Genomic DNA, 27183 nt, shown 5'->3' on the forward strand with positions numbered 1-27183 from the left:
ATGACATTTACAAAACAGAAGGATTTTAGTTCAAGGCTACCTCAGAGGGATACCAGAGAAGTCCCCTTGTTTTTTCTATTGGGATGGATCCAAATGAACTTCCATACTCTTGATTGCTTATCTATACCCACAGCTTTTCCTTTCTTGTACACAGTCCAAAAATGCACTTTGCAGAATGTTCCCACTTCCCCCAAGCCTGCAGGCTGGCCTCGAGGAGAGCAGATAAAGTTATCTTAGGGAAGATCACGTGGATAGACTCAATAGGCTTTAATATTTATTACCTGGAATGATTTTATTTTGATATCTAAATTTATACTCTAATGAAAGAAACAATGAAAAAGATTGTTTAGGCATTAAAGTATAAATTTAGATTTTTCCCCAATATTTAGCACACTTGTATTGTCTAATATTTTTATATTAAAACTGGTATTTATCTGCTAAATAAAGTTAATGAATAAACCATGGCATAGGGAAATTTTCCATTATTATTTCTCAACAAAGGTCGACCTTATTCATCATGAAATCACTAAATACCAAGATTTGATTTCTTTCTAGTACATAAAAGCATTCTCTAAACCTACTATGATCATAGGTTGCTTAGCACTTTTTATTTTAACTAAATATACTCCTACTTTTGTATGTTAAGGAGCAGCCCTGCCTCTGCCACAGGGACTAGGACACTTGGTTTAGTGGAGATACGATGCTGGAGTCAGGGCTGGAGGTGTGGCAGGAGATCAGGGCAAGCTGCCTGCCCGCTGAGGCCAGCTGCGCTTGCACAGTGAAGGGGATCTACACTTGGGCCAAGCTGTACCTCTCTGCTGCCCAGAGTCTAGGTCTTCCTGCCATTCAGGAGCAAGGCACCATGGGTGGAACCAGAGACTGTCAAACTTCAAGTCAGTGAGCCCCTTCTAATCTAGAACAATAGTTCCATGTATGCTTTAATAAAAAAAATTAAATGATTTCACACTTTTCAAAGTCAACTACAAAGATTTTTTTTCATGAGGGGTGTTTTTTTTCTTATCAGGGCTTCAGGGTATTCATAAACCCCTTCAAATTATGTGAAAACAAATATATGTGCATGTATATTTATTTCCCAGGAACAGATCACTTCTATATCAAAAGTGACTATAAACAAGCTTAAGGATGTGCTTGGTTTCTGTGGGAAACTAGTATTAATTTCAATTATGGGAAGGAGAGCTCTGAAGGTCATTATTAAATGCTTTCTTAACACCGAAGCAGGTACAACTCATTCACTTTTAGAAAATAATTTTTTGCATAGGTTAAGGAACCACAGGGAGAAATTTTGGAGCCATTAGATCTTTAAACACCTGATAATATCCAAAATAGTTATGGCCATCATATCATATGCTAAATTGAGAAAAATAAGAGGAGTGAATCTTATTTTTTAGTGATTTAATTGAATATTAATAATCAACTCTGATGACATGTTGACACTGAGTTTTGTTTTGTTTTTATATATACACACAGGTGCTGATGTTATAAAAAATGATGGAATTTACTCGAGGTATTTTTTCTCCTTTGCTGTAAATGGTAGATATAGCTTGAAAGTGCATGTCAATCACTCTCCCAGCATAAGCACCCTAGGCCACTCGATTCCAGGGAGTCATGCTATGTATGTACCAGGTTATATAGCAAATGGTAAGAATCATTAGCACTGTGATTTGAATAACATCATTTAATGTGTGTATAATACAGTTGTGTGTGTATGTGTGTATTCGAGAGAGAGGGGAAGTGAGTGTGTGTGTGTGTGTGCATATTCAAGAGAGAGGCGAATTCTATCCCTCTCTTTTCAGGTGAAAGAGGGGGATGGAATTTCAAACCTCTTTATATTTAAGTCAAGGCATAAGTTGTTGACTATCTCTTCACTCTCCAAAGGTACATGGTAGTAGATTACAATAAGGCAACAGTAATCCCCACAGATTTCTCCTACCTTCATTTCAGTCATTATTTTGACCTCTTTCATGTGATTATTTCATCAGAATTACTAATAGATAAGGAGATTTATTGAGCTTTCACAGTTCCAGCTCCTGCATTTCCTCTGCAGAGGTTTAAGCAAGAGAAAGAGACACAGACTTTCCATTGCTAACACACTTGTTAGCAGTTGAAAGAGGGAAGCAAGTAACCCAAATAATCCACACAAGAAATGAGTGTCTGAGAAAACAGGAGTTTGGATATTACAGTCAACTGAGTGCTTCCTGGAGACGTTATACCTTCCTTCAAAATAAAAGTGCCAAATAAATAGAAGATACACATCTTTTCAACACTATTATTGTAGTTCCTGATAGGAAACAGTGGTAAAAGTATAACAAACAGGAATATGGTACAGTTTTTTATAAAATAATCTCAAAAACATGTCTAAGCATTCTCATTCACAAAACTACGGAATGTTTATGAGTACTTCTCATGTATTTTAGCAGCTATAGCTATTTTTCTCTAAATATAATACTTCATTTCTAAGTAGATATTCCCTCTTTCATTTGTAAATCAAAGATTTTTGAAGGCCTACTAGGTGACAGGCTTCGTCCTAGGAACTTGGGTTACCAGGTAGGTAGAATAAGACTTAATTCCACTCAAGGTGCCTGCAGGTTACTGAATGGTCTGAGTGTCCTTTTAAAATGCATGAGTTTAAAGAATGAAAATACCAGCATCTTGTGCACAGTGAGATTAGAAAAGTAATATTCAACTGTGCTTTTCTCTGTGTATTTCATATGGGCCCTTAATAGCTTAGAGAGAAAAAGTTGGGTTTCCCTAGGCATGCCTGCTGTATGTGACATTCACCCTATGAACCAATTTTCAGGTGATAACCTTGACCACACACTTCACTGAAAAAATGGGAGCTGCTCTGTTTTCACCACCAGATCTCCAGACACTGTCGCACTTCCTCCTCACCTCTCCTCCCCAAAGGCTGATATCCCCACTGAATCTGCTCTGAACCCCATCTGGCCTGCCCATGCTGGGGCCTTCGGAGCTCTGCCTGTGTGTTCCTGCCCCGCTGCCCCCTCTGAGCAGCACTCAAGCATGATTTACTACTTTCCATGTTAAAACACTAATTGTCGGTCCCTCCACAGCTACTGTCCACGTTTCTAGTCCCTGTTGTCTGGTTCCTTGAAATTAATCTAAACCTGCAGACTGGACTTTCTCACCTTCAATTTACTGCTTTGCTCACTACAATCTGATTTCCGTCCAAATCACTCTTCCATCCAAATCTCTCCACTGGGATTGCTCTGGCCCAGTCGCCAATGACCCCCCTACTGTTAAATTCAAAGGACACATTTCAGTCCTCATTTTACCTGACTTGAGCAGTATCTGGCACAACCGATTGATTTCTCCTTTATCATTTCCTGGTTTCTATGACACAGCACTCTCCTGACTACCTCTTATTCTCTGGAATTTTTTGTTGGGCTCTTTTCCAGCATCTCCTTCCTTATTGTTGCCAATTCTCAGAGCTCAGTCTAACCTTCTCACTCTCCCATTTGGAGCCGCACTGCCTGGGTTGGAAACCTAGCCCCGCCCCCCCACCCCTGTTTACTTACTGTGTGACTTTGGGCAAGTTACTTGGCTTCTGTGTACTCTAGTTTCATCATCTGTAAAAATGGGGGCAATAAATTGCACCATCCTCATAGCATTGCTGGGAAAATTAAATATTTGATATACCTGAGATACTTAGAAAAGTGCCTGTCACTTAGTAAGCCAGGCACTCAAAATATGCAATTTATCGTTATAGTTGAAATTCTTATTAGATAACCTCATTAATCCGTGTAGCTATAGCAATGTGACTATATGACTATATGACTATAACTTACAAATCTGTAACTTCAAAATTTTTAAATTCATGTAAAGTCTCAATAGAAGATTAAGATCCATATCTAACAGGATACTTGACATTTCAATTACATGTTGTACAGGAATCACAAACCTTGTAAAACTTACATTTTTAGTCTCCTTCACTTTAGCCTGCTTCTCTCCCAAGTTGTTCATTTTAAAAACCCAGGAGCTGTTTCGCTGTTGTTGTTCACCAGTTTTCCCTTTTGCTATATTCAAATCCACCATCAGCTTTTGCTGATTTCATTTCCAAAATACAGCTCAAGCTGTCTACTTCTCACCTCCTCTCCACTGTTCTCACCCAACCCAAGATGCCATTTCTTTTTATTTTAGAAAGAGGGAGAGAGAGAGAAAATTTTTATTCCACTTGTTTATGCATGCATCGGTTGCTGCTTGTATGTGCCCTGAAAGGGGGTCAAAAATCTGCAGCCTTGATGTATCAGAACTGTGCTCCAATAGAACAAGCACCCGGCCAGGGCACCAAGCCACCAACTTTTGTCCGGACTTTTGGCAATGGCTGTCTCAGTGGCCTCTTCACTTGCTGTGTTTGAATTCATTTTCCACCAAGAATGGCCAAAGTGACCAGGAAAAGGGCAAATGTCATTGTGTAACTGCCCTTCCCCCCACAGCATGTAAGATTAAACTTTAAAACCACTAAAGTGGCCCATAAGGTCTTACATAAACTTCTCTCCTGTCTCATCTCAAACTACTGCACTCCTCACTTTAATTAAGTTTATCCAACTTGGAAAACTCTTCCGCACCTCAGAGTTTTATACAACCTCTTCCCTCTGTCTAGGATATTCTTACCTCCACTCTTTACCTGGGTGACACATGCTCATACTTTAGGAAACTTTTAAACATAGCTTCCTTGATAACACTCCACATTATGTACCTCTGCTATTTTCCTTCATAGCACCCTGCCTTTTTTCCTTCTAACACTTATCACAATTTGTAAATATATGTTTATTGATATGACTATCAATTCCATGAGATACTGTTTTGTCCATGATTACTGGCACAGGATATGCCTGCAAAATACTGAATGAATGAAGGAATTGTGGAATAAATAACTCAGTTATTCTAAAAACATAGTAAAAAAATGTTTTAAAATATCTCTCAATAATTTGTCAAGAACAAGGTATTCAGGAGGTTGTAATTTGTTGCTGAGGCTATTCTCTTCTTGGCTGTCCCAGGTAACATCCAGATGAATGCCCCAAGAAGATCCAAAGGCAGGAGCGAGGAGGAGCAAAAGTGGGGCTTTAGCCGAATAAGCTCGGGGGGCTCCTTTTCCGTGCTGGGAGTTCCAGCTGGCCCCTATCCCGATGTTTTTCCACCATGCAAAATCATTGACCTGGAGGCTGTAACAGTGGGAGAGGAGGTGACTTTATCTTGGACAGCACCTGGAGAAGACTTTGATCAGGGCCAGGGTAGGTTTCTTGGTTTTATTACCTACTTTTCTACAAGGAGGCATTACTAATAATTGCATCAGGTGTTAATTTAATAAAAACAACTTTGGGAGTTTATAACTGACAAAGTGTCAGAAGGTCATCATGAAAAGCTTTGCATTGTTGGTAAGACTTTGTAGCATTGGGTCTAGGAATGAGAGAGTGCCAGCTGCCCCAGGACTGAAGAGGCCCTGGTAAACTGACCAGCGCTAATCAAACAGAAACATTGACTGGAGACCTGAATACCACATGGAACGGTGGTCTTATCAGCAGAAATAGATTCTGTATTACAGAGCACAGACTTCCAAATACTGGAGGTAATTAGTTTTCTGAAAATTGGATACTATTTGTTCAGATTAAGAAGACGGGTTTAAGGCAATAATTTCCATAAGTCATCATGTTAACCTTCATGCCTTTTCCTCTCCCACTCCTGGCCATCATTTTTGTTAGGGAGGCTGGGACCAGTTCCCTGGCATGGGGCTTCCTTACCTTTGCTTGAGTGATCACTGATGAAGTTCCCTTTTAACTTTCCAGCATTCAGGCTTCCACCTACCTCATCTTTTCATGTCTACAGCAATTCAACAAAATAACTTTTCCCAAGGAATAATCTTTCCAACTACTTTGCCATTACCAAAACAAAACAAAACAAAAAAATGTTATCATTGATTACACATTAAAGGGTTTATTTCCTTTTTTAAAAGTATATTTTATTGATTATGCTATTACAGTTGTCCCATTTTTTCTCCCCTTAATCCCCCACCCTGCGTGTCCCTCCCACCAGCATTTCCCCACCTTTAGCTCCTGTCCATGGGTTGTACATATAAGTTCTTTGGTTTCTCCATTTCATATACTATTCTCAACCTCCCCTGGCTATTTTCTACCATTTCTGCTTCTTATTCCCTGTACCTTTTCTCCCATTCTCCCCCCTTCACATCCCCACTGATAACCCTCCATGTGATCTCCATTTCTGTGATTCTTTTTCTGTTCTAGCTGTTTGCTTAGTTTTGGGGGTTTTTTTAGGTTCAGTTGTTGATAGTTGTAAGTTTGTTGTAATTTTACTGTTCTTATTTTTGATCTTCTATTTTTTAGATAAGTCCCTTTAACATTTCATATAATAAGGGCTTGGTGATGATGAACTCCTTTAACTTGACCTTATCTGGGAAGCACTTTATCTGTCCTTCCATTCTAAATGAAAGCTTTGCTGGATAGAGTAATCTTGGTTGTAGGTCCTTGCCTTTCATGACTTGGAATACTTCTTTCCAGCCTCTTCTTGCCTTCAAGGTTTCTTTTGAGAAATCAGCTGACAGTCTTATGGGAACTCCTTTGTAGGTAACTGTCTCCTTTTCTCTTGCTGCTTTTAACATTCTCTCCTTATCTTTAATCTTGGATAATATAATTATGATGTGGCTTGGTGTGTTCCTCCTTGGGTCCAACTTCTTTGGGACTCTCTGGGCTTCCTGGATTTCCTGAAAGTCTATTTCCTTTGCCAGATTGAGGAAGTTCTCCCTCATTACGTTTTCAAATAAATTTTCAATTTCTTGCTCTTCCTGTTCTCCTTCTGGCACCCCTATGATTCAGATGTTGGAATGTTTCGAGTTGTTCTGGACGTTCTTAAGCCTCTCCTCCTTTTTTTGAATTCTTGTTTCTTCATTATGTTCTGGTTGAATGTTTATTTCTTCCTTCTGCTCCAAATCATTGATTTGAGTCCCAGTTTCCTTCCCTTCACTGTTGGTTCCCTTTATTTCACTTTTCATGGCCTTCTGTTTTTTCTCTATTTTGTGACCATAGTCAGCCATTTCTGTGAGCATCCTGATTACCGGTGTTTTGATCTCTGTATCTGATAGGTTAGATATCTCTCTGTCACTTACTTGTTTTTCTGGAGTTTTGAACTATTGTTTCATTTGGGCCATATTTCCTTGTCTCGGCAGACCTGTTACATTGTAAGGGGTGGAGTCTTAGGTGTTCATCAGGATGGAGCAACCCACTTCTCTGCATTGTGGCACTGTATGTGGGGGAGAGGTCAGAGAGGGAACAATGCCACTTACTTGGATCTCGGCTACCTTTCAGTCACTTCCCCCATTACCTACAAGCAAATTGGGCCCTCCTGGTTCTGGTTCCCGGGTTGGAGGGCTTTTGTATGTTCTAGAACCCTGTGGGCCTCTCCAATGAACTCTGCTGTGAGGCTGGGAGTTTCTCCCACCACCACACCCCCACAGATTTTAGGTTTTGAGGCTTTATTTCCCTGCACTAGAATCCTGGGTTGCAAGGTCCTTCTCACTCCCCAGTTGTTACCCCCAGGTTTTCTGCACACAAATGTGGGACCACCACCTGCCACCTTGTCACATATCCTCTCCACCTCAGCTGCCTATCTCAGCCCCTCTTATGAGTCTGGATCAATGTTTCTTCTTTAACTTCTTGGTTGTCAAATTTCCATACAGTTTGATTTTCTGGCAGTTCTGGTTACTTTTTGTTTTTAAATTTATTGTTGTCCTTCTTTTGATAGTGTCAGGAGGCAAAGTGTATCTACCTATGCCTCTATCTTAGCCAGAAGTCTCCACAGTTCTTTTTATAGCTTCTTAAATACAATGATAATTGTGATAGGAGTTGTTCAAAGAAATAAAACACAGAAGAGGAGGAAGGAACTCTACCATGTGCCAAGAATTGGGTACATAAAACTAAGCTCTGTTTTCTGAACTTGAAGTCTGGTAGGGGTGCAAATATATAGATGACTAACTGGATGAAGGGCGTATCAGATGACTAGGGGCGGGAGAAGAGCATTATGGAGGAGGAGTATTATGTACAGTGATATGTTGGTAAATGCTCAACAAGTGGTCTCCTATCCTCCCCAAAAGTCCTGATTTATAGTGTTTGCCAATTTCTGTGGTGTAAATGCCCCCAAAATGGCTGATGTCAAGCTGTCAGTGTAACATCACTCAGTGAAGAATGGGGAGGAGATGTGCATAGCTGGCCTTTGAGCGTCAGTTCAAGCCTGCTCTAGCTCACTGCTGGATTTATGTGCAAGGGCAGTGAGTCACGAAGCAGAACGGTGTCTGGGGCACTCCAGGCTGCTGGAGCTCAAAGACCCAGAGGTGGAGGAAGGTGGAATGGGAACAGGGCTGAGCCTGGAGAGGAGGGAGAAAAGACCATGGAGAGGGCTTTGGCCGAAAGGCTAGAGCTGCACTGATCTGGCACTGACACACTGCCGCTGAGCGCTTAACATGTGGCTGCTCCAAACTGAGATGTGCTCTGGGTGTAAACTGGGCACTGGCCCTCAAAGACTTAGCAAAAAATACATATATATAAATATATATATTATTTATATTTTTATTACAAATATTTTATGTTGACATATTAAAATGATAATATTTTGGATATATTGGGTTAACCATATATTTACAATTAACCATATCTGTTTCTTTTTACTTTGTAAAATGTGACTATAAGAAAATTCCAAACTACATATGTGACTGGCATTATATTTCTGTGAGGTCTGATTAGGCCAGAGAATATGGACAGTATTTAGCAGGCTACAGAGAGTCTTAGAAGAGTCTTAAACAGATGCGGTCTGCTGCCCATAAGCTCCATCCAGTGCTGTGTGGGCTTTGCTGAGGCCAGGCGGGAGGGGAAGCGTGGCGGGCTCCAGCCAGAGTGATGTGGGACTGAATGAAGGCAGGGGAAGTGGGGATGAGGAAGAGGAGAGCAGGCTGTTGGGGTAATGTAGCCAACTGGATGTGGGAGGTGAAGAAAGGGTGGAACCAAGGATGACGCTCAGGTTTCTGGCTTGGGCAGCTGTCTGCATGAGAGCAGTAATAACAGATGAAAGTACCAGAGGGACCGAGGTTGCTCGGGAGAAGGGAATGAGTTCAGTTTTGGATGTGATGAGTCTGAGGTGAAAGGGAACTTGCCAAAGTCCAACAGGCCACTGGGTTCAGGGGTCTGGAATCCTGTTGGCACCATCTTAAGAATATATCCCGTTCAATCTCCTACCACCTATGCTGCCACCACCCTAAACCAAGCCACTATGATTAATATCTTGCCTGGATTATTGCCATAGCCTCCTAGCTGGTCTCTTTGCTGATGCATTTTCCCGCTTTTTCTCAAGTCTCTACCAACAGCCAGAGAAATCATGTTAAAAGCCACATCAGAACATGGCATGTATCCCTCTCAATCTTCTGGTAAATTCCATGGCACCCAAAGTTCATGCCTCTCTGTACACCGACCTAAGGCCCCATGTGACCTGACCTTGCAGCCCTCCAAGCCCCCACTACCTCTCCCTCAGCGCCTGCTCTAACCACACTGGGCTCCTGGCTGGTCCTAGAACTCACCAGGAAGCTGCCTGCCTTGGGGAGCCTTTGCACCTGGTACTCTTCCCTTGAATTTCTGAGGGGCTATCTCCCTCATCTTCTTCAGATCTTTACCCAGCCCTCCCCTTCTCTTTGAAGACTTCTGCTCACCTGGTATAAAATGACACCCTCACTCTCCCCTGTTCTTACTTTTTTCGTTAGCTCTTAACACTATTAATCATGCTGTAAATGTTACTTACGGTATTTATCATGCTTAATGTCTGTCTTCCTCATTAGAGTATAAGCTCTATAAGGCAAAAATAGTGTCTGTTTTCTTCTCTGCTGCGTCCCCTGCACCTGGAATCGCTCCTGGCACATAGTAGACACTGGGCTAATATTTGATGAATGAGGGAATAAACTAGTCTATTAATGGGGTGAGTACCTGAGTCCTAGACACAGACCTGCTTTTGGAACCCCAGCTCTGCCACTCGTCATTGTGACCTGGGGCTGGTTATTTAACTTCTCTGAGTACAAATGTTCTCATCTGTGGAATGGAGAAATTAATATCACCTCCTATGAAAGATTGTTATGAGAATGCATTTAGTCAAGAAGTATTTACGGAACCCCTCCCATGCACCAGGCTCTGTGTTTAATGGGGATTAAATAAGATAATGAACAGAAGACCTTTATGTTGTAAGCTTTCATAAACATTAGCATTTACTGAGTAATAACAGGAAGAGGGGGAGGAGCATTAGGCAGTCAGGACGGAGGGCTGCGTGAGGAAGATCTGGGAGAGGCCGGCTGGCCCAGGGAGAGTGAGCAGAGTGGGAGTGAGGGGAGGAGACCGCTGGTCCTGCTGAGTTCACAGGGACGAAACCCAAGTTCAGCTGGGAAGCAAGCTGGACTTTCAGTCTGGATAGGGGGTGGAAGGGGAATTCTGGTGTCATCACCAGTACACCGGTGCCAGAATCCTAAAGAACTGCAGACACAGACTCTCCCCAAAGGCATGAGTCACTCCTCCCAGGAGGAATGACACTGTGTGGGCCCTGCAAGGAGCTGGGGCTGTGAGAAAAACACAGTAATGTGTCAGGGTCCCACCTACTGCAGACTGAACTAGGCTTGTACTCTAGAGTCCTGTGCCTCCCTCCTTGAAAATCCCATGAAAGAGCCAGAGCCTCAGTCTGGTCACCAGTGGACAATGGCTCTTTGTCACCAGTCAGTAGGTGAGAGCTCTGATGGGGGCAAAGTCTGAGGGGGTCTCTGCCTGTGGGGGTCTCAGATGGCATGGCGATGAGCGTCAAGGCACTAGGGAGTCACAGAGCATGGAGAGCTGGAGGTCCTGCCCTTTCCCGTCGGACCTGGTGTGACTCTGGCCCTTGCTGCCCTGGGTGTGCCTTGTCCCAGTCTTTGTGGTTGATTTTTCTGGAAGACTTCCCAGGTTGCTTCTCAGCTCTGTGACTGGAAGTTTGAAAGATACCCTCACCCCCAAGCCCAAGACAGCAATTATTTCAAAGACAGGACCCCTCCAGCTCTTCAGTGACCAGGAGTTGATTCTCTCAGAAGTCTTTGTGGTGCTACAATGTCCCCAAAGTGATGTAGGGGACTCCACTGCTTTAGAGAACAGATCAGGCCAAGAAGCCAAACCTTCTCCAGTAGTCACTCACTTTTCACCCAAGTAAAATACAAGCCACAACTGCCAAGCTTACTGCACACCTCCCCACTCCGCCCCTCAAAAATGCAATAGTCAAGCTGCAGTTTGCCTGGGTTGATGATCAACCAGTGTGGACCATGGAGGCAACCACTTCAAAGACTTTTTATTTAGAACTAATCATGGACTCAAAAGAAGATGCAAAGACAGTACAAAGAGGTCCTCTGTGCCCTTCAGCCAGCTTCCCCCAGTGGTAACACTGGCGTGTCTACAGAACGATGTCAGAGCCCAAGGGGAGCGACATTAGCACAAAGCCCAGGCCTCATTCAGATTTCACTCCTTTTGCATGTGAGTCTGTGCCGTCTTACCACGTGTGTAAATTGGTGTAACACCCAGCACAATCAAGACACAGAACTGTTCTGTCACCAAAAAGATAGCCCTTGTTTTACACCCCACCCCTAGCCCCTGGCTGCTGTGGAGTCTGGGGTGTTCTAGATGCATTCTAGATGAGCCTGTTGGCAGGTATGTAACTTGCATGTGTCTTCTACGCATCTATGGCATGTCTTTCCATCCTCCTCACAGGGTCTTTTGTAGCATAAAAGGTTTTAGTTTTGATGAAGTACAACTTACCAATTGTTTCTTGTATGGATTGTGCTTTTAGTGTCATTCTTAAGAACTCTTTGCCTTGCCCTACAGCCTAAAGATTTTCCGTTTTATTCTAAAAAACTATCCTTCCTCCATTGAGTATCTTTGCTCCTTTGTCAAAAATCAGTTGCTGTATTTGCTTATGTGGATTTATTTGTGGTTTCACTGTTTTGTGTAATACTACACCATTTTATGTGTGTGTATATGTATACATATATATGTGTGCCATGTGTATATACACATATATACCCACACACGTGTATATATATGAAATGTTAATCCATAAACAGTGTGTTTTTCCATTTATTTACATCTTCCTTGATTTCTTTTTATCAGCATTTTGTAGTTTTCAGTAGACAGGTCCTGTACATGGTTTCCACATGGCCACTGATAATATATAGAAATACAACTGATTTTTTAATGTTGATTTTGTATCCTGTGACCTAGCTAATCTATTAGCTCTGGAGGTTTTTTGTTTTCTTGCTTGTTTTTTTGTTTGTTCACTTTGGACTTGGGGGAGAAGTGTTTTGCTTTTTTGATTTCTTGGGACTTTCAACATAAGTCATTGTGTCATCTGCAAACAAGGATAGTCTTATTTGTTCCTTTCCAATATGTACACCATCATTGGTGGATTATCAACTGTGAGAACCAACCAGGCAAAAAATGTATTTAATCCCAAATATTTTGTTTTCCTGCTCACTTCTAGATTACTTCCCCATGTCTGCTGTGTTCAGGGAACATAGACTCACTCTTACAGTAGATAAAGCAACTATTATTAGGAAAACATCTGGAAATAATAAGATAACACATTGCAAAGCCAAAGAGGGAAGATTTGGGGACTTTCACATCATGCCCACTCGATGAGCAAGAGTCATTAAAGGGTGACTCTGGGTACCATTTGTTCCCTTAGGTGAGGGTCACTCAGGCCTCAGGGCTGACCTTTTCAAAGCTCACCCAAGGAAATGAGCAACTCTTCTCCCAGTTCTGGCCAAGGTCATGGCCTCCTGAAAGCAGGCTGGGGGCAGGGACTGACCCCTGGGTCTGAGGAGATGATGGAAAGTTGAGGAGGGTCTCCCCTCACCCAGGATCCAGATGGGGGTTCAGCGTGCCTGTGAGAGACACCACGGTCTCCTTTGCCTCTGAGTTGAGGCGTGGCTTCTATAGGGTCCGGTGGGACGTGATTTTTGGTTGATTGGAGAGAAGGTAAACAAAATATGCTCTTGTTCCTTGTGGTCATGAGTCTGGGCGGTACAGGAACTGTGTGTCCTTGACACCCCGGAGGCATCTGTGGAGTTGTACAAGCAGTGCTGTGTGGACAAAGGGATTCCGCACAATGAGATCTCTATTTACCCAAACTACTTAGAGTTTTCTCATCTATTTATTTTTCTGATGAAGTGTTGGGCAATTCGTGGCTGGGATACACTGAAATATTATACAGTGTGTGATTCTTAATCAACACACTTGTTAAAGGCGGATGTGGTTAAAGGGGTGAAAACAAAGGGAGTGCAGTTCTCCCGACGCATGCGTGCCTTTGGAGAACCTGACCGAGTCTAAAAGAGTTGATATCTTCATCTGCCTTCTGGGGAGCAAGAGATGAAATACATTTATTAAAGCTAATATCTTGAAAATAGTAAATTGAAAGAAAATGTAAAGGCAAAATACAGTTACTGTTTCTGTGGTCTATACCACGCCTTAATACCACAACTTAATACAGTGGTACCTCGGTACTCATCATTAATTCGTTCAGGAACTCATGACGAGTGCTGAAACCAATGAGTACTGAACGATGAAGCATTTTCTCTCGTGGGGCGGCAGTGTGACTCATTCAAGTTCTAGCAAGTGCGACAAGTCCCAAGCAAGCGCAGAGTGCTGAAACATTTTTTTCTCATCAAAATGCAATGAGTATAGTGGTTGACAAGTTCTGAAGCCCACAAGTACCAAGGTATGACTGTTCTTTTATAGCAGTGTTATTAACAACACTGTTTTAACAGCTTCAAAAATGACCCCACTCATGAAGTAGCCAGGGAAACGTGCCCATCACCTGGAGTTTTGCAAGCGTTTTCATACATCACGTAGGGGGAAGAAAGATGTTAGTCATTCTGAAGAGATTTACATTATCTGTTCACAAAGGGGATGGGAGAACGTGATGCGGGGCTAGTCCTGAAACAGGAGCAGCAGAGCTTGTTATAATATCAAAACCTCAGACTACAATGAGGGGGGAATGGCTGCATGTGTATTAAGCTGTTGTGGCCACTCAGCCTTAACTGATTTCATGACTCAGCAATGGCAAAATGGAGCGATTAGCCATGAGCAGAGCAACTAGTCAGAAGGTATCTGTTTAAATCACAAACATGTGCTTTTATCGCCTCTTTTTTTTTCCAGAAATTATTGTCTAGGAAGGTGTTATCCACACTCTATGGCCAGAATTAGAAACAATGGGAGTATGTCTTTGTCTTTACAATTATTAAAAAATGTAACTATGTATTTTTTTTAAAACCTTGTTAGCAATGAGTGAGCATTTCACATATGTACAAACATATCAGTGTACACCTAGGTACTGGGTCTTTACCATACATAAAATCCTAGAAAAGATGACCAATTACATAGAATGAACAAAACAATACCAGATCACCATTATGTTTAGGAATGTACAACTGACTCTTGAACAACACAGGTTTGTGCTGGGTGGGTTTTTTTCCAATAAATACAGTCAGCATTTCATATCGCAGATTTCACATCCATAGATGCAACCAGTTATGGATAGAAAACCGTACTTTTTGCATTCCCAACTGAGATTTTCCAACCTCAGATTCCCAGCCGCTGATTGCAAATACTGTTTTTTGATCCAAGGTTGGTTGAAACTGTGGATGCGTAGGGCTGACTATAGCTGAGGTTAGGGCGAGTCAACAAAAATATATGGATTTCGGACTATGTGATGGTCAGAGCCCCTGCCCCCCACATTGTTCAAAGGTCACATGTATAGGGACTAGGCATTACAGAAGTGGGTTATTTCCTTGGATTTTGACTAAAAGTCTGAGGTAAAATTACTTAAAACCAAGTACCAAGCATAATCGGTATTGCTGCTATAAAGCTAATTTCCTTTGTGTTTTCTCCAGAAATTAAAGTAAACATATATTACTTCTTAGCCAACTATTATGTGCCCAGCACACTAAGTATTACATATGTAATTTAAGATGGTCATTGTACTCCAAGAATGTACAATCCTGTATTGAGAAAAAAATGGTCAAAAGGCCATTTTACATATAACCCAGTACCATTTTTGTGGTTCAGACTTTGATATGTAAAAAATGTAGAGACCAGTGTGGGTGGCAGAAGAGAGGCCAGGTTCTAATGCCAGGAGCCTGGGCAGAGCCTTTGGGCTGGGGCCAGATCACAAAAAGCACTACTCTCGGACATCCTTCCCTGCCCCATCATCCCTACCTTCCCAACAGCCTTGCTTTCATAATGCTTCCTCTGACATCATCATCTTCTTACACAACCATTGTTCAAAATATCTTCAAAAATTCTTTTTCTTTCCTTCCTGAGTAATATATTATGTGTATTATATTATAGTACATATACTAAATTGATATATCAGTGGATTTCAAAGATTGTTGAGATTATTTTTAATTCTTCTATCTTTTTTTTCCTGAGTGCCTCTTTTGAATGATTTTCATGAACCTGTTTTCAAGTTTCCTGATTCTTTCTTCTGTTACGTCTAAGCCAATCTTAATTGTCTCAAATGAATTTTTTCACTGTAGTTTTTTTCAATGGTAGGATTTCCATTCGCCTCTTTTTAAAAGTTTCCCCGTCTCTTCTCAAATTTTCCATCTCGTCATTCACTACATCCAGTTTTCCTGTAGGCCGATAACGTTGCCATGCTAGTTGTTTTCAAGTCCTTGTCTACTGATTTCAAATCTCAGTCATTTGTGACCATTATCTTTGCTGATGTTTTTCTTGATGATACATCACATTTTCTGCTGCTTTGCATAGCTAGTAATTTTTTGTTATATATTGGACATGTGGCACCAAATTGTAGGCCCTGGAATCTGTTTTATATTTCTGTAGGGTTTTGCAATTTTTCTAGTGGATACCTTAGATCACCTTCACTTTGAGGAGGCTTGATTTTACTTTTGACTAGGGTTTGTCTATTTCAGTTTCTGTCTTTCTCCTAGAGCATATCCCTTAATTCTGGAACACAATCTTTATTCCTACACTGCGGATTTTCTAATGTTCTAGCGAACATCAAAGTATTTATCAAGTTCCTCTAACTTGGCAAGACTCATACTCCAAACTCTGTGTCTCCCCTGTGGTGAGCATTAGTATAAAATTTTGCTCAGTTTTCAGCCTTCTAGCTGTTTCTTTTCCCCTGAGCCCTTGATGTTTCACACACATGTATAACTTAGAGGTCTTCAAATGATTTGAGAGCTCGTTAATACACATACTTTGGGCTTGTCCTTCTCCGGCTCTTCCCCTTTTCAACTAGTCTGGCAATCCCACCCTTGGCCCTCTGACTTCTCAGATCAATAAGACAGTGGATTTTTGTGTCAGAGTCAGTGACAGGTACCAAAGTGGAAAGTGCCCTCAGAGGAAAAGCTCTATGAAAATAAATCATTTCCAGTCTGGTGCTCTGCTTTTAAAGGTTCTCTCTCTTCTGGTTTCTGTCTGTTTTTTATCTGAGTCCAGTGCTTCAATAGTTGTTGTTTTTTTTTTTCTTCTTCTTCTTCCTTCAGAGTTTATACCTGTTACTTGCTGGAGAGTTAGTTCAATAGAAGCCACTCAGCTATTACCAGAATTAAGCTTTGCATTTGATTTAAGTTGCAAATATTTTTGTCACTTAATATTTATGTTTATATTTTGCTTAGGAGGGTTTTTTTCCCCATGCAGAATTTTTTCCTTTATATATTCGAATTTATCAATTTTTTGTTTATGACTTGTAAATTTTGAGTCTTAATTAGAAGAGCCTTTCCCACTTCAATATTATACTGGAATTCATCCATTGTCTCATACTAAATACTCAATATTTTTATTTTCTACATCAAACTTTTTGATCACTTTCAATTTTATCATGAAAAAAAAACCAAGTTTACAGTATGGATCATATTTTTTCCCAGCTTTTTACCCAGTCGTCACAGCACCATTATCAAGAAATCTTCATTTCTCACTATTAATGAATTTTGTTTCTATTATATACTACATTCCTGAATGTATGTTGACCTATTTTTTGTATGTCTATTCATGCATCAGCACTGCAGTTTTTTAGTTATCAAAGAGTTACAGTGTTTTTATATCTGATAAGGTTGGCCTTCTACACTGCTATTTTTTAGACTTTATATGGCCAACCTTGATCACTTAGTTTCCATTTAAACTTTACCATAAGCTTGCAGAAAATACAGCCACTTTTAAGAGAATCACATAAAATTTATAAAATTAGAGGAAAATATCTTTATTATGCTAATCTTACTATTCAGAAAACATAATGTTTTTCCTCTTGTTTAGATTTTAATATGAGTTCTTAGTACGTTAAAGTTTTGTTCATGTACATATTTCTTATGTTCATTCCTAGATATTTTGACTTTTTGCTATATTCTCATTAGTCATTAGTAATAAATTAGGAAACCTATTCAAAGTGACTTAACTTTCCCATTCGTATTTCTAATTTCAGCCAACAGCTATGAAATAAGAATGAGTAAAAGTCTACAGAATATCCAAGATGATTTTAACAATGCCATTTTAGTGAATACATCAAAGCTAAGTCCTCAACAAGCTGGCACCAAGGAGATATTTACATTTTCACCGAAGCTTTTCATAAACGGACCTGAACATCCACTTGACAGAGAGACGCAAGGAAGCCACAGGGTATATGTGGGAATACGAACCACGGACAAGAGTTCCCTAGAATCTGCAGTATCTAACATTGCCCAGGCATCACTGTTTGCTCCCCACAATTCTGCTCCAGTACTTGCCAGAGATCGTCTTATATTGAAAGGAACTTTAACAGCAATGACTTTGATAGGAATCATTTGTGTCACTATAGTTGTAACACATTGCATTTTAAACAAGAAGAAAGCAAGCAGATAGAAGTGAGAATGGAACAAAATTACTATGAACAAATGCAAAGAGGACCTTCCTTAGATATAATACCCATGCCTTTTGCACTTTACAAAAACATACCAATAAAAAAAATTCACATCAAAACTGTTAAAGAGTGCTTCGAATTTTTGCATAATAAAGATCGTATTTTTACATAATAGACAAAAATTCTTTTACAACACAAATTTTGAAGGGAAATTAGAAAATTCTGAAGCTCAGGCAATGGACAAAATTATAAAAATTATTCTCCAAGGTAATGCCTTTAAAGGAAAAACGACAAGGTCAATGTCGAATCAAAGAGTCAAGAAAAGCTTTCTGTATTGAAGAGAACAAATAGCCCCAAGTAGAGAAGAGGAGGTTAGGTCTGAATCGTATAACTGTCTCTATGAAGCAATTGTTTAATTACTTTGATTAATTTTTCATTCTCTTTATCTGTTCAGAACAGATTGTTATGACTAAAGATCAATCTACATTTTTACATATGATGCCTCTATGGTAAAATTCCTTACCTCTAGCCATTTGGCGAACTATATTACAGATCAAACCCCACTGCTAATGCTCAAAGAGATCTTTGTTCACTGTTAGAGTTAACCTTAAAATGTGGGTATTATCCTTTTCCCCTGGCACCGATTTTGTAACAGAAGGATACTGAATTTATTGTTTATAAGTTTCTACTCTCAACAAAGCAGCTTTCCAAGTTATTGTCTTGGGTGTAATTCAGTGTAAATGGTTATAACTCTCATAAAGCTTCAAGTAAGAAATAAAAGACATAGTTCTAAACTAATTTTAAAACATACATAGGCTGTACAGGTTTATTCAATTTCAATCCAAGAAGAGGTCACAGGGTAAAGAGTGACCTTTGGAAATGATTAGCTGATCTGTTTTTTTGTTTAATTAAGACTCTCGGAATCCTTTCTTGATCAAGGGTTATTTATCTACAGGGGTTGGGAGCAAATTGAGAGAGGGAAGCATAGGTCATAAGAAAATAAAAATCATCTTTCACCTAATTTTACTTCTCTTATTTTAGAAAAAGATTATTGAGCAATAGAATTATTTGTTTTGTATATTAAGGGACTGAAAACTGTTGGGTAAATAGAAACAATAATCTGGCTTAGATTTGTTTTACAATCAGGACCAAATAAAAGTGAAAATTAGATTAAATGCTGGGGAAAAGAGGAAATTGTGGCAAATTGGGACAATAAGAAAAAGCAACAGAGAGGGTGAAGACTTAAGTGAAAGTGTCAGAGAAGCACTGGGGAGAGAAACACCAATAAACCCCTCTACTGAGGCTGCCTCCTTGCCGTCCCTACTGCATCCCAGGTCTGGCCTGTGTCATTCTAAGTCCCATCGTACTACATTTTTGCAGAGGGTGCTTTTAAGTGCCCCGCTGACATTCAGTCTGTTGTCCCCCTAATGCCGTGACACCTGCCAACCTGGGAGTTGCTTCTATAGCTTCAATAGGCTGGTAAAATCCTGAGACCGAGTGTGGTAGGTTTTAAGTCCTCAAATGTTTTCCTCATTTTACAGATAGGAAAGTGGAGGCTTGAGTGAGTAACCGAAAGCACTATGCTGCTTAATGGCAGAGCTACAGAGGAGCACAGCCAGGTTCTCATACTACTCCTTCATGCCCATGTTTTTAAGAAAGTGTGAGAAGATGCTGGGGATTATACCTATAAATATTTAACTCTTTCAAAACCAATGAGCAGGAGAACAGGTTTGGCTTTAAGGAGCTAGGTTGGTTTGTTTTCTTTCCCATCTTGTAGGTGCAGAAATGAAAAAAAATGTACTTAAGTGTACAGATTAGTGAATTGGAAGAGGCAAAACTAAGATAAAAAATGCTAAGTAACAAACTGAAGTCTCCTATAGCGGGCGGGGCAGGGAGGGCAGTGGCAGCAAGTGCAGAGGGTGAACAACATTCAGTGGTTGTGAGGGGCTGACGCGTTACAGAACAAAATCAATATGAGGTAAATGTGGAAAGATACTGATTCAGAGGGGAAAGTTAAATTTCAATAGAAGGGAGATGGAGGCAGGAGACAGGAGCGTTGGGGAATGAGTTCGACAGCCTAGGTGCCAAGCAGATTGCAGTTTACGTGTGTGCTCTGGAGGCTCCCAAAGTGCCTTTCCATCTGCGCGTTAGTACCAGAGAGTCACAAAAAATGCCTTATTTGCTTCAGGGTTTGCGTTCTGCTATGATGTAATTATTCCTGGAAGAATCGATCCCTAAATAATAGCATTCATTTAAAACAATGTGACATATCCAACTGCACGAATGGCAGAGCTGCTCATATCAAACTAATCCTTCTGCTGAGAGCAGTTATAATTCCAGAAAAAAATATAAACACACTCTTGGAAGGCACTGGACACCAACAAAAGTAGGTAGAAACTGAAGGAGATACAGCCCTTGAAAAAAGGCAAGCAATCTAGGTGAGAGCCACATTTAATCAGCTTTGCCCCCTAAAGGCTTCCCCAGTTTTCTTGGAGCATCTGGACAAGCGCAAGCAGAATACAGCAGTCTCACTGGGTTGGCAAGTCAGAACTAGGAGTTCTGGGAATCCCAGAAAGCACTTGGAAATCCCAGAAAGGAAGCAACTGCTACAGGGAAATTTCCCAAATCTGTATCTGCTCAATCCTTGGGTGAGTCCTAAGTTGAGAAGGAATTGAATGGAAAACAAGAGATTGGACACTAAAATTGCTGAGCAGAGATTTCAGCAATTGCCCACTTCTGGGGACCAAAAGTTTAAGGTGTAATCCCACTTAAATTGGAGAGCTTGATCAACACCTTGTGTTTCTATAGCATTGAAACTCCAGGAGGGTCATATTAGGGGAAAGAACTATTGTCCCAGTCTAAGACTTATGTCCTAGAACCAAGGGCAGAGCTGAAATAGATGTGCTCTGACAAGGCCTAAAACCACATCTCCACAGAATCAAGATGATTCATCAGTAATTTAACTACGGCTATCGTAGAACTCAGAGGAGGGTACATAATGCAATCTCCATAACATGCCATCTAGTGTATAATAAAAATTTAATAGATGTGCCAACAAGTGGGAAATTATTTAAAAGAATAAAAATTTAAGAGAATAAAAATATGTCAATAGAAGGAGGTTCAAAAATTATCCAGATTTGGAACTTGCAGGTGAGTTTACAATAATTATTATATATGATAAATTACAGGAAAAGGTAAGTCATGAATTGAAGAGAAAATTCAGAAATGATGTGGAAACTCTTTAAAAAGAAACAAATGCAAATCTTAAAATCAAAAAATAGAATATATTTTTAAAACTTGTAATGAATTAACAGCAGACTGATACTCCAGAAGAAAAGATCAAGTGACCTGAAGACAAGGAACTAGAAAGCATCCAAAGCGAAGCATTCATTTTTGAAAATGGAAAAGCCAAAATGACCTGTAGGCTATTGTCAGGCAGTCTAATGTAATGTAAATGAATCCCAGAGGTAAAGGGACACTGGGCATAAAAATATTGAATTGAAACGTTCAAAATTGATTGAAATATCAACCTACAAGTCTAAAAGACTCAGCAAACCTAAGATATGACCTACACAAAGAAAGTGACACCTAGGTGTGTCGTAGGAATAGTGACTGACTGCTCGTCAAAAACAGTTGAGGCCAGAAGACAACGAAGTGACATTTTAGAGGCTAAAACAACCTGTCAACACAGAATTCTCTGTTGAGCAAAAGTATCTTTAAAAATGAAAGCAGATAAATAAAAGTGAAAATTTTCACCAGCAAGAAATTACTAAGGGAATTTCTTTAAGGCAAAGGAAAATCTTGTCTGGTGGAAATATAGTTCTACAGTAGGAAAGGAAAATCACTGGAAATGGTAAGTGGTAGGTAAATATAATAAATTGTTGATTTTTTTACTCAATTCCTTTCAAACACAATTACTGTTTAAAGCAAAAATAAAAACAATGTACTGCAGTATTAATACTATAAAGAAGTAGGATATATGACAATGACAATAAGAACAGAATGGATGGAAATATGCCAAATGGAATTATATTGTTGAAAGGTACTTAAATGTAAGTATTATATAAAATAATATAATAGTAATTCAATACTAGGATAAACTCAGGGTGTATACTGCAGTCCCTTTGGCACTTCTTAATAATAGGGAAGAGTATTAAAAAAGTTAATTAATGTGATAAAATGGAACATTACCCTCAAAACTACATAATTAACACAAAGGAGACAAGACAAGAGCAATAAAGAACAAAAAATACAGGGGAATAACAGAAATCAAATAGCAAGATAGTAGACTAAATCCAGCTAAATTAATAATTATATTAAATATAAATGGATTAAACACTTCAACTAAAAAAGTGATTTTCAGACTTAATATAAAAAGCAAGGCTCAACCATATGGAATTTACTATAGATGCATTTTAAATATAAACACATATAAGTTGAAGGTGAAGAAAAGAAAATTGCATATCATGCAAACACTAAGCATAAGAAAGCAGTATTAGTGTATTTCTATAAAACAAAATAGACCCTGAGAAAGGAGAGGCAAAGAGGGCCATTCCATAATGATAAAAATAATAAATTTATCAAAAACATAACAATCCTCAATGTGCATATACCTACTAATAGAGTTTTAAAATGTCAGAAACAAAAAAAGTCTAAAACTAAAGAGAAATAGACAAAGAGAACAACCGAAGTTGGAGATTGAACTCTCCCATTGTCAGTAATTGTAGAACATCTAGACAGCAAAACTCAGCAGGAATGGAAAATATTTTAACAACATTATCAACCAATTTGACCTTGACATTTATAAAACACTCCATCCAACTAGTGCAGAATACACATCCCTTTTAAGTACTCATGTATCATTTACCAGATTGGATCAGATGCATAAAACACGTCCCCGAATATACAGTCTAGAAACAGACCTGCATGCTTGTGCTCAGTAGGATCTCCACAAAGGCATGTGCAAGTCAGTAGGGAAAGACAACTCAGTGGGTAAAAGAGTTCTTTTTAATAAATAATGTTGGAAAAACAAGACATATACTTGGGAAAACAATTTTACTATAAAATATGAATTCATGGTAGATCGTAAATATAAATATGAATTAAGATATAAACTTCTGTCCTGGCTGGTGTAGCTCAGTGGATTGAGCATGGGCCTGCGAGCCAAAGAGTCACCAGTTCGATTCCCAGTCAGGACACATGCCTGGGTTGCAGGCCAGGTCCCCAGTAGGGGGCATGGGAGAGGCAACTACACATTGATGTTTCTCTTCCTCTCTTTCTACCTCCCTTCCCCTCTCTCTAACAATAAATAAATAAATAAAATCTGTAAAGATATAAACTTCTTTTTTACTTTTTTAAATAGCTTGTTTTCATTGTATTTTTCCATTACCATTTATCCCCCTTATACCCTCTTCCTCCTCTACCCACTGCCTCCCCACTGCAATCACTACACTGTTGTCTGTGCTCTAAAGAATATCAAATAGTATATTCACAGCTATAGTGTAGAAATTTTTCTTAGAAAAGAGGAAATACTAAGCATTAAAAAAATTGGACCGCAGTAAAACTAAATATTTGTGCTCATCAAAGGACAATATTAGTAAATGAAAAAAGCAAGTTACAGAGTGAGAGAAAATATTCACAACATATAAATCTGACAAAGAAGTCATATCCAGAATATATTAAAATATTATAAATCAGTAATAAAAAGACAAAGAGCCCAATAAAAATGGGCAAAAGATATAAAAATCAGAATAGCACTTATCCTACAGCAACAGTGTGCAAGTTGACTAGAAGGGGCTTTCTGGGTGAGTGAAAATGTTGTATGTACCGACTGGGGTGGTTGTTACATGAGTGTATATATTTGTCAGAATCAATTTATTTCTGTGCACTTCATAGGTGCGTTTTATTGTACATAAATTTCACCCCAAGAGGAACTTAATATGAATGAATTTATTGTATCCTTATCCATTAGCAAGATTTATACCAATGGTTCTCAGCCTGGATGATTTTCTCCTCCAAGGGGACATTTGGCAATGTCTGTAGACATTTTTGATGATCACATCTGGGGGCCTTATCTAGTGGGTACAGGCCGGGGATGCTGATAAACATCTCACAATGCACAGTACAGCCCCAACAAAGAATTACTTGGCCAAATATGTCAATAGTGCCAAGACAGAGAAATATTGCTTTATAAAGAGGAAGAGAAAGGGGTCACTCTTAAGGATATTTGATACATGAAATTAAGAAAAAGTGTCCTTAATGAGGGGGACAGGTGTCACAAAACTGAGTCTGATTTAAATGAAGATGAGAAGACAAGAAAGAAGAGAAAAGATATTTTAAATAAAATGAAGATGGTCCATGTTAGAGGACTGAAATCTTAAGGCTGCTAGGAATTCCAACTGATAAAGAAATAAAGAAGGGGAATGGATATAAAGTCGGGTGGATGCTGCATTATGTGTCAAGACCTGTGTTGTGATCTGTGAATGTAAAATACAGGGAGACAGGGAGTACAAGCAGAGGGGAGGTACAGATCATAGAGTGCTTGATGGTAGAGAAGCAATCAAGGACACAGAAACAGATGTTCATATCCATGAAGGTAAGTAGAGCAATTAGAGCTTGTTCCCAAAGATCAAAAGGAACACCTCCCTCTAGAAATAAATCCCTCCTGTACTTAAAATGCCTATCTCTTAGCCGTGAGAGTGTTCCTGGGATGGGCGGGGAGTGACCCAGATAGTGACCAATTTTATTTCCCACTCCCTTTCAGCTACAGGCTGCTGAGTCTTATCAGAATGTTGCTTTCTGGGAACAATTACCTGAAAGCAGTTGCCTCAATTGCACAAGGATAAAGCTATCCAGCACAGTTGGCAATTGCTTTCTATCTCCCTGACTCTGTGAAGTGGAAGCAATATAAGTGAGCAAACATCCAAAAGGAACATTTCTTAAAAGTGACATGACCTTACTTTACACCGATAAGGAAAGAAGCAAGAGCCTGAAGAAGAGAAAAAGAAGAGAGTGAAATGGAAAAGGAAAGAAAAAAAAGATTAGAAATTAAGAGTAGAAAAGATAGGACTACCACTCTGATGTTAATATGTTAGGATTTCAAAATGATGGTCTTTAGTCCAATATTTTTATTTTTATGTATAAATTGATTTCAATTATAAAAGTAATACATTCTATTATAAAAAGTACATATGTTTAAGTAAGATGTAATAAATAAAATAGGTATGAAATAAATAAGCTCACTTATTATTTTACTAATGGACATTTGGTAATTCAGTTTCTTGCTATTATAAAGAAAGCTTTGAGAGACAAATTATATTACCCTTGTACACATAACTGTACGCACTTGTGTGTTTGTCCCTTGTATATGTAATCTTGTGCACCCGTGTGAGTATATCTGTAGGGCAAATTCCTAGGAGTGGAATTGTCCTGTTAAAAGATACACATCCTTAAATCTTGATAAATGTTTTCCTCCAAAACATCTGTACCAACTTCTCTCCCATCAGTAATATATAAATACTCGATTCCTTGTGCACTTAAACAAGAGTGAACTGGGGGGTAGAAGCAGGAGTCGTGTTGAGGTGCTGCATGGCAAATAGCTTAAAATTGACTCTTAAACATCAGTGTCTTTAAACTATAACGTGGTCATTCTTACCTGATGCCAGCTAATGGAAAGTCCCAGCTTCTCCATCTTTGTGGCTTCTCTCCTATCTCTCCCACCAAGGCTGAGGTTTGTGTAAGTGGGAGGAAACTGAAAGTGGAGAAACATTTTGTTTACTGAATGATTTCTATATGTCAGGCACTGTGTTAGCTGAGTTGTATTTGTTCTGTTTTAATTTTTCAGTCTTCAGGATTCCAGTATGCCATAGCTAATATCCTTAAAGGTAGATTTGATATGAGTGGTATTATAGAGATAGAAAAAGCATTTTGTAATAATAACTGTAAAAGAATCCTAAATTTACATGCACCAGAAACAAAGCTTGAAAATATATAAGGCAGCTTCCAGTCAAGATGGTGACATAGGCAGACATGGCCAGCCTCTTCACTCAACCACATTAAATTACAACTGAAATATAGAGCAACCATCACTCAGGAATGTCAGAAGTCGAATTAGATGGAAGTCTGACAACTACAAGATCAAGTTGAATGGAAGCCTGACAACTACAGAGTTAAAAAAACCACATCCATCCAGACTGGTAGGAGGGGCACGGACACAGAACAGGCTGGCCCCACACCCATGTGGATAAAAACTCAGGAGGGATATCTTGGGAGCAATGAGTCCCAGACCCACACCAGGCCCCACAGCCCTGGGTTCCAGTGTCAGTAAGATAAGTCCCCACAACTTCTGGCTGTGAAAACCAGCAAGGACTGAGCCAGAGGGGGAGGCTGCTGGACCCCTAAGCAGTTCCTCTTGGAGAACCCACACATGGACTGACCTACACAGACTCACTCCCTCTGAGCTCCAGCGTGGAAGTGGTAGCTTAAAGGGCATCAGTGATATAGTGGTATACAGGGAGAGACTGAAGTGTCTGGCATCAAGGAGAGCATAGGCCATTGTCCCTTTGCTGAGCCATCTCCCCAGAGTCAGTAGACTGCCATAAATGAGACTCCATCAACTTGGTGAACACTGTGTGACCCACCTTAAAGATCCACACAGGCTCTACCCCACCCAATTTATAGGCCCACCCTAGCTGCTATTCCACAAGAATAGCTGGTCTTGGATCCTAAATCCTATCAAACAAACAACACCTGGCTTCAGTAAGCCCTAGTGGCAGCCAGATTAGAGTCAAGCTTGGCTTTACCTGGGTATCTCCAAGCCCAGCACAAGTAGCAGCCACTTCAGATTGCTTTACAGCTCAGGCAGGGTGCCCCAGGACTGACCTTGGCCTGCACCATCTGGGAAACCACAGGGCCAACGCACCCAGTAGAAAGCTACAGACCATGTTGGAGCACCACCACCCTGCTCCAGCACAGCTGATCCTCCATAGAGGGTGGAGGTTTGTGGTGAGTGGTGACAGCCAGTCCTTATAGCTAACAGGCCTGGGTAAATCCCTCCCATTGATTTTCTGATAGCAACCAACACTCAACTACAAGAGGAGGGTGTACTCAGACCACACAAAGGACTCACCTCCAGTAACCAGCTTGGGTGATAGGGGAAGCTGTGCCACTAAACCCTAAAGACACCTACTACATTAGGCCACACTACCAAGATGCAAAGTCAGTGCAACTCTACCTAATACA

At 39.9% G+C, this 27183-nt stretch overlaps 2 protein-coding genes across 4 annotated transcripts in view; one reads left to right on the plus strand and one right to left on the minus strand.

The window, feature by feature from the left end:
* Positions 1-18352, plus strand: part of CLCA2 (chloride channel accessory 2) — a 36245-nt gene extending 17893 nt beyond the window's left edge. The window contains exons 12-14 of one of the 2 annotated variants that reach the window (XM_024565353.4): positions 1489-1659; positions 5037-5270; positions 17530-18351. In XM_024565353.4, coding sequence (XP_024421121.3) covers positions 1489-1659; positions 5037-5270; positions 17530-17945 — 821 coding nt within the window. In that variant the 3' untranslated portion in view covers positions 17946-18351. Of the gene's footprint in view, positions 1-1488; positions 1660-5036; positions 5271-17529 lie in introns of both variants that reach the window. The other variant, XM_045199442.2, reaches the window with a different exon arrangement.
* The window catches only part of ODF2L (outer dense fiber of sperm tails 2 like), a 91941-nt gene extending 66246 nt beyond the window's left edge, over positions 1-25695 (minus strand). The window contains exon 1 of one of the 2 annotated variants that reach the window (XM_071220947.1): positions 25598-25695. The gene's annotated coding sequence lies outside the window, so the exon portion shown is untranslated. The remainder of the gene's footprint in view (positions 1-25597) is intronic. The other variant, XM_053920124.1, reaches the window with a different exon arrangement.
* Positions 25696-27183: the final 1488 nt, after the last annotated feature.

Source organism: Desmodus rotundus, chromosome 3, assembly GCF_022682495.2.
Source record: "Desmodus rotundus isolate HL8 chromosome 3, HLdesRot8A.1, whole genome shotgun sequence".
Lineage (NCBI taxonomy): Eukaryota > Metazoa > Chordata > Mammalia > Chiroptera > Phyllostomidae > Desmodus > Desmodus rotundus.